The sequence below is a fragment of the Drosophila novamexicana genome, unplaced genomic scaffold, assembly GCF_003285875.2.
Source record: "Drosophila novamexicana strain 15010-1031.04,08,12 unplaced genomic scaffold, DnovRS2.1 tig00002010-arrow-arrow-pilon, whole genome shotgun sequence".
NCBI lineage: Eukaryota > Metazoa > Arthropoda > Insecta > Diptera > Drosophilidae > Drosophila > Drosophila novamexicana.
In genome coordinates this window covers 226,509-236,396 of record NW_020824923.1, presented here as the reverse complement: position 1 = coordinate 236,396, position 9,888 = coordinate 226,509, and the positions used below count along the sequence as shown (strand labels likewise).

General features: G+C 51.2%; 1 protein-coding gene across 1 annotated transcript; it reads right to left on the bottom strand.

Annotated features, from left to right (window-relative positions):
- Positions 1-497: 497 nt before the first annotated feature.
- Positions 498-8,046, bottom strand: LOC115768750 (homeotic protein spalt-major). The gene is given in 4 exon segments (XM_030713438.1): positions 498-4,174; positions 4,176-4,270; positions 4,273-6,151; positions 7,189-8,046. Coding segments are annotated over 4 exon segments (5,583 nt in total). The 3' UTR covers positions 498-1,423.
- Between the last annotated feature and the right edge of the window lie 1,842 nt (positions 8,047-9,888).

Genomic DNA, 9,888 nt, shown 5'->3' with positions numbered 1-9,888 from the left:
ATGCTTTGGTTATTGCTGTAAAATGTTCGACTACTATTAAATATGATTTGCTCTACATATAGGATATTATATATATATATATATAAATCGATATATATATATATAAATATATGTGATTTTATGCATACAAGAGTTTAAAATTATTTAAAATATTTCGCTTTTTCAGTGAGTTTTTTTTTTGAATAGATTTTTTGTTTTATAATTATATAGTTATGTATATAGTATGATATATGGGTAATATATTTATGGGTGTATATATATGTATATATAAAAAAAAAGAAGCTCTTAAGACTAGAGTTCTATATATTTAATATGGTATGCATTTGTTTTTTTTTTTTTTACTAAGCCACGCTGCGGTTCAAGGCCTCATTCAATGTACAATAACTTGTTTCCTCCACTTAAACATCCGATTATATTATATATATATATATATATATATCTGTATATCTGTATCTTTATATATATATGTATAAAAAAAAGTAGAAGAGCACTACGAAGGCAAATTTTCTTGTACACATTTATTAGAATTATTATTATTATTAATTTTAATTTCTTTTAGTTTTAACTTAAGTCTTTCTTTAAGCATTATTTGTGTTCGTTGTAGACCTAAATTTTAATACTAATATTACGTACAAAATAGTGGGTAGGGTAGGGTAGGGGGAGTGTTGGAAAAAAAAAATGTTTACTTATTTCTGCGTTGTTTTTGATTAATTTGTTGTTGACATGTTTTTCGTTCACAAAATGTTGCCCAAAACTGTTAACAGCAAGTTGCAGTGTTGGATAACGTTTGCTATCGTTTTGCAAAGTGTCAACTGCAGTTGCAGTGTTGCAAAACGTTTGCGTTTTGTCATGTTGTCATGTTAACTGCGCTTGCAGTGTTGCAAAACGTTTGTCATGTTTTTGCTTCGCAAACTGTTAACTGCGCTTGCAGTGTTGCAAAACGTTTGCGTTTTGTCATGTTTTTGGTTCTCAAAATGTTTGCACTGCCTGTGCAGTGTTGTAAAACGTTCGGTTGTACCGCTAAACAAAAGCGCTTACACTACAAAAAAAAACGTGCTACTTTTCTACATATGAAATGAGTTTAAAATTATCTCAAAAAAAAAAAAAACATCTAGGCTTTGGTATGTGTGGAACGACAGTTCGCTGACAGTTCAAAAAGGAGAAGAAGAGAGAAGAGAGAGAGAGAGAGAGAGAAGAGCAAGCCAGCTGTTCGCTTCCTGCTGGGTGCTGTATATGATATTTCACATGCTTGCGTAAGGCCAAAGTTCATGTGTTGCAAAGTTTGACTAAGAACTACGAGCTACTGAGCTGAGTCTGCTGCGTTGAACCGATAACTTTACGTTAGCTGGCAACGTTAAATGTGCTTCTTGTTTTTTTTTTTGTTATTTTTGACTAGCTGCTGATTTTGTGACTTACGCTTCGCTTACTTTTCAACGCCCAGCAGCTTGGCCGCCTCGTCCGCGGAGGAGAGCAGCTTGTTGAGTATGCCCTGGTCGCTGATGCCCAGCAGATTGCCAATTAGATCGTTGCTGGCCATGCCAAAGGCGGCGGCGGCGGCTGCTGCGGCTGCTGCTCCTCCTCCTCCTCCAGCTGAGGGCGTGGCATCGCCCATTTTGTCCTTCTGGAGGCGCCAGTCGGGCGTCTTGTCCAGGCGCAGGCTCTGCTTGTTGTTGTTGTTCTGGCAACTGTTGTTGTTGTTGTTGTTGTTGTTATTGCTGGGCATGGCCATGGATTGGGGCGTTGGAGTGGGCGTGCCAGGTGGCGTGGCCATCTGCTCGTCATCGGAACAATCGGAGGCGCCCTGCTCGCCATTGTGACTGCGTCCGCTGTGCTTCTTCATGTGCCGCAGCATGCTGTGCTTCAGCGTGAACTTGCGCAAACAGATCTCGCACTGGAACGGCCTTTCGCCGGAATGTGTGCGCATATGTCGCCGCAAATCCTCCGTTGACCAGAAGCGACGCACACAGAACGCACAAATCACCTTCCGGTTGCTGTAGTCCGGATATTTGCCATTGCCGCGACCCGCCGGCGCCAGCGACTCATCCTCGGAACCAGCTGTTGCCAGGGGCTGCTGCTGCTGAGGATTGGGCTGCTGCTGCTGGTCGTGGAGCGCCTCCGTTTCGATGGCGCCTTTGGCCAGCAGCAGGGCAAACTCCTGGCCATGCAGCTGCTTGATGTGCTCGAGGCACTGCAGCCGCTCGCCGAACGAGAACTCGCACAGATGGCATTTGTACGGCAGCTCGCTGCCGTTTCCTTCCCCTCCAGTTGGACTATTCCCAGCACCGGGTCCAGCTGCAGCGACGGCGGCGGCGGCGGCCAGTTGCTGGCGCAGCTGTGCCGCGGCGGTCAGCTGCTGGATGAGCTGCTGCTGCTGTTCCCGTTCCCGTTCACGCTCTCTTTCGCGTTCCCGCTCGCGTTCCCGTTCCCGTTCCCTTTCGCGTTCCCTTTCGCGCTCCGCCTCGGCTGCCTTGCGGCGGCGCTGCTCCTCCAGGGCGATCTCTTCGACGGACTTGGGCACGGGTATCGGTTCGCTGACATCCTCGGTGGGCACATAGACGCTCATCGCGGACTCGACATTGCCGTGCTTGCGCAACAGATGCCGATCGCAGTTGCTCTTCGTGGTGAACAGCAGCGGACAGTGGGAGCACTTGAAGGGCTTCTGGCCCGTATGGGTGAGAATGTGGCGCCGGAGCGAGCTGCTCCACGGGAACATGCGCTGGCAATACGGACAGCTGACACGATTCGGTGCCAGACTGTAGGCGGACTTCTTCTTTGGTTCGTTGCAGCTGCTGCTGGTTACGTCCTCGGTGCCGGAATTGTTGCTCTCGCTGGCGCTGCCGGAGGCGACTAGGCCCTCCTCGTCGCTCTGCTCCATGTGATTGGCCACGTCGCTTGGCCGGAAATAGCTATTGAAGGAGACCTGATTGCTGGTCGCGTTGTCTACCAGCTTGGCCACCGGCACCAGATCCTGAGATTCGTCCTTGAACGGCGAGCTGGCCACATCTTTCAAGGATTTGGCCACCGATTCTGCTTGGGCTATCATTGTTTTCATCGTAGTGGGCGTTGGCGTGGGCGTGGCTACTGCTGATGCTGCTGCTGTTGTGGGCGTTGGCATGGCCACGGCATCGGCATCGGAATCGGGATCGGGCTTGGCCTGCGCCTTGATCACCTGCTCCAGTATGCTCTCCGCTACCTTTTTGGCTGCCTCAATTGGCGTGCCGGGGCGTGGCAATGTGGGCGTGGCCGCCAACGCGGACTCCATCAGCTGTTCCGCCTGCTCCTCGTCATCCTCCTCCATTTCGAGCTCCTCCTCCGGTTCTTCCTCCGTATCGTCAAACTCCTCCTCCTCAACCTCATCGTCCTCGTCTATGATCAGCTTGGGCGGCTCATCGTCATCCGCAGCAGCTCCGTTCAGATTGTTGCCGGGATGTGGCTGCTGTTGCTGCTGCTGCTCCTGCTTGTTGTTGTTGTTATTGTAGTTAAAGTGGAGCAGCGCGCTGCTGGAGCCGTGCGCCAGCGCCTGCTGCAACAGATCCGTATCCTTGCGCGCCTTCAGCTGCTGCGCCAATATCGCATACTTCACCTGCTCCGAGATGGGCGGATGCGCATGCTGCTGCTGCTGCTGTTGCTGCTGGTGCTGCGCCAGATTCGACATGGCAGCTGCTGCTGCTGCTGCCGCCGCTGCCGCTGCCGCCGCCGCCGCATTGGAGCTGGCCGCGCGTCCGCGCATCACATGGTGTCCGCTGCGCTGGCGTTGCGCATAGTACTGGGGATGCTGCTGCTTCACATGGCGCTCCATGTTGGAGCGCAGCGTAAAACGGGCGGAGCAATGCTCGCAGGCGAAGGGACGCTCGGTGCGATAGCGACGCTGCTTCTGCTTGGGCATCAGGACGCCATTCTTGATGACCATCTTGACGGGTCCGCCAGCTGGCACGGGCACCGGCACGGCCATGGGCATGGGCACGGGCATGGCAGCAACTGTTGCCGGCGTCGCAGCTGCATTTGCTTGGGATTTATCTGTTGCTGTCGTCGCCGTTGCCGGCGGCGGAGGCGCCATATAGCCAAAGAAGGAGAAGCCCGGCGTCTGCTGGAACATGAGATTGCGCAGCAGCTGCTGCATATACTGCGTGGTCGCATCACCTCCAAACAGTTGCTGCTGCTGCTGCTGTTGCACCTGTTGCAGCTGTTGCACCTGTTGCTGCTGCAGCTGGAGCAGCTCGTGCTCCTGCTCACGTTCGCGTTCCCGTTCCCGCTGGCGCTCCAGCTGCTGTGTGGGCTTCTTGCTCAGATCCAGCACGTCCATGCTGAGATCCATGGCCGGCGGCGCTACCGGTTTCTCCACCAGCTGATCCAGGCTCTTCACCTGTATCTTGAGCGGCGTTGCCGGCGCCGTTGGCGGCGGCTTGGCGCACGGCTCCGCGAGCAACATGTGCTTCAGCTGCGACTCCGTCGCCGGCGGCGGCAAAGGAAGCGGAAGCGGCGGTGGCGGGCTGAGCGAGCGATAGCTGAGCTCGGCCAGATCCGTGTCCTGGCCCGCGGCCCGTTTGTTGTTCTCCTCACAGCTGGCATCCTCCGCCGGATGATAGACAATGGCGCGCTTAACCTCCTCGCGGCTCGTCTTGCCATGTCGATTGCGCAGATGCCGCTCACAGTTGGCCTTCGTGGTGAATGCATAATTGCAGACGGCGCACTCGTACGGCCGATCTCCGTTGTGGGTGCGCATGTGCCGCACCAGCGCCGCCTTGTCGCAAACGGCATAGGGGCACATGTTGCAGCGAAAGGGTCCGGCGGCGCCGACAGCGGCCAAATGGACACGATTGTGGCCCTTGAGGGCGCGCAAATTGGGAAAGACGGCGCTGCACAGCTTGCAGGGAAATTCGCCGCGCAGTTTCATGCGCCGGAATTCGCTGGTGAACGCATCCTGGGCCTCCTCCTCGCCGTCGCGCCCATCCAGACTGTACTGGCTGGAGCAAGGCGTGTTCACGGACTGCTCGAAGTTGCGCAGGAAACTCGACGTACAGCTGGAGCTGGTCATGTGCAGTATGCTCTGTATATCGGCCAGATCCTGACGCTGCTCCGACGGCTCCCGCTTGATGGGCGACGGCAGGCCGCCGGCCTTGCCTTTTAGATAGAGCTGCTGAAAGAACTCATCCCGCTCGCTGCTGGCCAGCTGCTCCTCCTCCTCCTCCTCATCCCCATACTGCTGCTGCTCCGGCTGCTCCTGGTCGTGCTCGTGCTCCTCCAGCTTGTGCAGCGGCGAGCTGCTGGCGCCCAGCAGCGGCGGCAGCTGCAGCTGGCCGCGACAGCTGTGCACCTGCAGCTGCCGATGGCTGGCAAAGATCACCTCGCACTCGCGACACTTGGCTGGTATGTCCGGATGCGCTGCATCCAGATGCGCGCACAGCGCCGGCAATGTCTCAAACTCGCCCGTATTGCACGCCGGACAGCTCTGCAGCCCCGGCGAGGGACTCGGCGTGCTGCCGCCGACGCCGCCGGTGGCCAACAATGTGGCCACATCCGGCGTGCTCGTGATCATTTGTGCCACATCCACGCTCTCCGCATCCGCATCCGAGTCCAGATCTGGCTCCGGCTCGGGCTCCGACTTGGGCTGCTTTGGCTGCTCCTCGTCGCTGAGAATGTTGTTGTTGTTGATGTTTGTCTTCGGCCGTCGTTGCTTGCACGCCAGCAACAGTTGCTGCTGCTGCTGCTCGCCGTTGCTGTTGCTGTTGTTCTTGTTCGTTTGCTCGCTGTTGTTGTTGTTGTTGTTGTTGTTGTTATTGTTGCTGTTGTTGCTGTTGTTGCTGCTGCTGCCGCTGCTGCTGCTGGACACATCCGTCGAACAGCTGGCATCGCTCTCGTAGCTCTCCGCGCGTCCAGCTGACGCGCCCGCATGTTGCTGCCGTCGCTGCTGCTGCTGCTGTGCATGTTGCTGCTGTGCATGTTGCTGCGGTGCATGTTGTTGCTGTGCCTGTTGCTGCTGCTGCTGCGTCGGCTGCTGCTGCTGCGTCGTCTGGTGCTGCTTGTGGGTGCGCATGTGCCGGTGCATGTTGCCGTTCGTCGTGAATGTCAGATGGCAATAGCGACAGTTGAACGGACGCTCGCCCGTGTGCACCAGCACGTGTCTGTCCAGCGAGGAGGCCGATGATAGCACCTAAAATGGGGGGCGTGGCCAAGTGAGAAATGAATGGAAGAGGCACAAGTTAGTCGGCTATCAAAAACAATCAAGAGTTCCCGAGTTGCCAGCTAAAATAATTCCAATCTCCTGTCAAAACTCGCTTCATTTGGAGATCGCGTTCTCAAGTAACTCCGGATTGTATTATCCGATTTCTCCAAAACTTTCAGAACTTAATCATGGAGTGAAAAAGTGTGTATATACCAAGGCCCAGCAGTGTGCCTCTTAAAATTACCTTTTTCTTTCATTTTCTAATCAAATGGGGAATATTATCTAAAATATGGTATGTTCCCAGTCTGCATATGCTACCCTCGAACCTGCTTACCAAGTTGGGTGCATATAGCTCTTATAATCCTCGAGTTATCCAGAAATAACAAATTCTCCAAATCGATTTTTATCGATTTTATGCAAATAGAAACTATCGAAAAAAGCTGATTAGCTTTTACTTAAATTCAAACTAGAGGTCAATAATCTTCGCGCTCAAGAGCAACACTACATTCGTCTAAAAATCGCACTATTTCAACGGTAGTCGACCATGCAATACCCTATAATTGGTTAAACAAAAAAAATTTATGGTTCAGTTAGACAACTTTTGACTTTTTACCCTGTAATTGCGTTCAAAAACTTCTTTTTCTTTTGTATTTCTGATTTTATCGGTTGATCGACTATGGAAATACCCTGTAAATGGCTACTTTGCAACTCATGTTTTACTTATCGTCGCTTTAGACAGTAGTCGCGCGTTGTACTACCCTGTAACTGGTTTTTTATTTTGATTTTACAGTAGTCGACCATTTTAATACCCTTTACTATCTCGACAGTAGTCGACCATTTAAATACCCTTTACTATCTCGACGGTAGTCGACTACTACATACCCTACAAGTTTATATTTTCTTGTTTTTGGCAACATATCTCGACAGTAGTCGACAACCTATACCCTGTAATTGTGATTGTCGTTTTTTTTTTCTAAGCTATCTCGACAGTAGTCGTTAACCTTTTACCCTGTACTAAAGCTTACCTTGGAGCAGATGCGGCAGGTGAAGTTCTCGGTATCGCCGTTGGCGTAGTTGTGGCAACGTATGTGATTGGTGAACTCGTGGGGCGTGGCCGAGACGACCTCGCAGATGGGGCAAACATATTTCATGTGCTCGTCGCCGGCGCCGATGCCGGATTCGGCGCTCGAGTGGCACAGGCCTTGGGGCGAGCTGCCGCCGGAGCTGCTGCTTGAGGCCAATTGCTGCTGTTGCTGCTGTTGCTGCTGCTGCGCTGCCGACGCTGACTGCGCCGCGCTGCTGGCGCTGAGCAAATAGCCGCTGTGCGCGCTGCCATCCACAAAGCCGGACTCAGAGAGCTCCCCGTTGTTGCCATTGATGCTGCTCGCGCTGCTGCGGTTCAGGCGAAACTTTTTGCGCAGCGAACTGGCATCGCCGCCGGCGCTGTAGTCGACGACGATGCTGGCGCTGGCAGCAGCTGCGGCAGCGACTGCGGCTGCACTTCCGCTGCGTCGCTGCTTGTGCCGCAGTCGCTGCGCGGACTGCTCCAGCAGCTGCTGCTGCTGCTGTTGCTGCTGCTGCTGCAGCTGCTCCTCATCCTCGTCGGAGAGCAACTGTTGCGGCTGCTGCTGCAGCTGGCGCAGTTTGCGCTTGCGCGACGTCGCCTCGTGCGGCGTCGACGTCGGCTGCGGCGCGCCGCTGCTGCTGCTCAGCTTCTTTGGCGTGCGGCTCAAGTCCAGGTGCTCCAGCGAGGACTCCGACGTGCTCGAATCGCGGCGCGCCCGCTCCAAGCCCGCATCCTCGAGCCCTACTGTTGTGCCTGCCGCTGCTGTTGCCGTTGTGTGTTGCTGTTGTGGCTGCTGCTGTTGCTGTGCGGCCAGCATTTTCGCTGCTGATGTCGTTGTAAAAGTTGGCTAATTGAGATCGTAAACGGCTGCTGCTTGTCTGCTGTGGTTAGCTGCAACAATAGGAATTGACATTAGAATTAACATGAGGTTAACATTAACACTGCAACATATGTACGTGCTTAAAAGGCCAAGTATGTTGGTCTCGAGTTGGCACTAGCATTAACATGAGGTTTAACATTAGGATGAACATCCTTAAGTGCCCAGTCTACTGGTCTGGAGTTGACATTAGCATTAATATGGCCAGTATGTTGTTCACAAGTTAACATTATCATTAACATGAGGCTTAACATGAGAATTAACATAAACCCTATTATATGTGTACGTGCTTATATGGTCAGTTTGTTGGTCTGGTTGACATTAGCATTAACGTGAGGTTTGAAATTAACATAAACATAAACACTGCAAAACACTGCATTTAACATGTAGTTTAACATGAGCATCAACTAAAGGATTCACATAAGTGTACAAGGAAACATGAAATTCACCTATTAAATGAAGTGCGTTTAAAAGAGAGAGCATATAATGTTAACATTAGCTTTACCATGAGGATAACATAACGTTGAGCAATAAGACTCTAAAGACGTGCTCCAACAGTCACAGGAGACGGAGGAAAAAGTAAGCTTTAATCTGAGAAACCTGCTCTCTTATAACCATAAAAGTGAACAAGATAAGTTAACATGAGGATTACAATTAACATTTATATTACAATCCAAACGTCAAGTGCACGAATGTACTCCAATTGGTAATTTTAACGAATAACAATATGAAATAAGCTCGCATCGTATTTTGTTGCAGTGTAGCTTACACGAATACATTTGAATTTGGCGTTGCCAGATCGCACAATGCATTTTTGCACTGAAAGCCAAGAAGGAGAATGCGAACTGAAAACCAATTCCTTGAATACGACAACATTTCCAATTGCGCTGCGCTGATTGGATTACGCGCATTTAATTGGAAATCCCAGCGCAGATCTCGTAACTCGGTTTCAGCTGTAAAATGCACGAGCTGCCCTCGCTGCCGAACAGCTGATCGAACTTCTGTTAAACGAGACGTTCGCAAAACAGTTGCGCATTTCTAATTGGCAACTGCAAACGGATGCATTTCGACAGCAACAAATTCCAATCAGAGCAAGTGCGTGCGCGAGCAAGAGAGCGCCCACCACCCCCACCCCGCCCCGCACTGCCGCTCATCAGCTGCTGCTCATCTCTAATACACGCTCTCTCTCTCTCTCTCTCTCTCTCTCGCTCTCTCGCTCGCTCGCTGCGTATCGATTTGTTATCGGTTCGTGCGCTTTGCGCTTTGTATTTGTTGCATTTCCATTCGCTGCGCGCACATTTCTCATTAACATTAACCGTTATCTATGGCTGCTGCTGTTGTTGTTGTTGTTGTTGCTGCGCTCGTCGCCAATTGGAAATCCTAAGCAGCAACAGCAACAACATGTTGACAAATTTAAAAGAAAACCTTTCAGCGATAACATTTTGATTTTTGTTTTTGTTTTTGTTGTTTCGGCTTTGGCTCTGCGATTTTGGTTGGTCGATTTCAATTTTCGAATTGTGACTCAGCCGCATGTTAAATCATTGAGATAAAGACACGCCCCCTTGCCCGATTCGCCCTCTCGCCCTCTATCTCCCTCGGACTCTGACATGGCGAAATCCTCTCCATCATTTGCCTTTGGCTACACTCAGCGAAAAACTTTGCTTTCTTTCGATTTCATTAAAAATAATTCTAATTAAGTAAATCTCGCTGTTGTCTTTTCTGACAAAATGTAAAATTTGTAGTTTTCAGAAACTTTATTTTCTTAAGATTTCTGATTTTCAC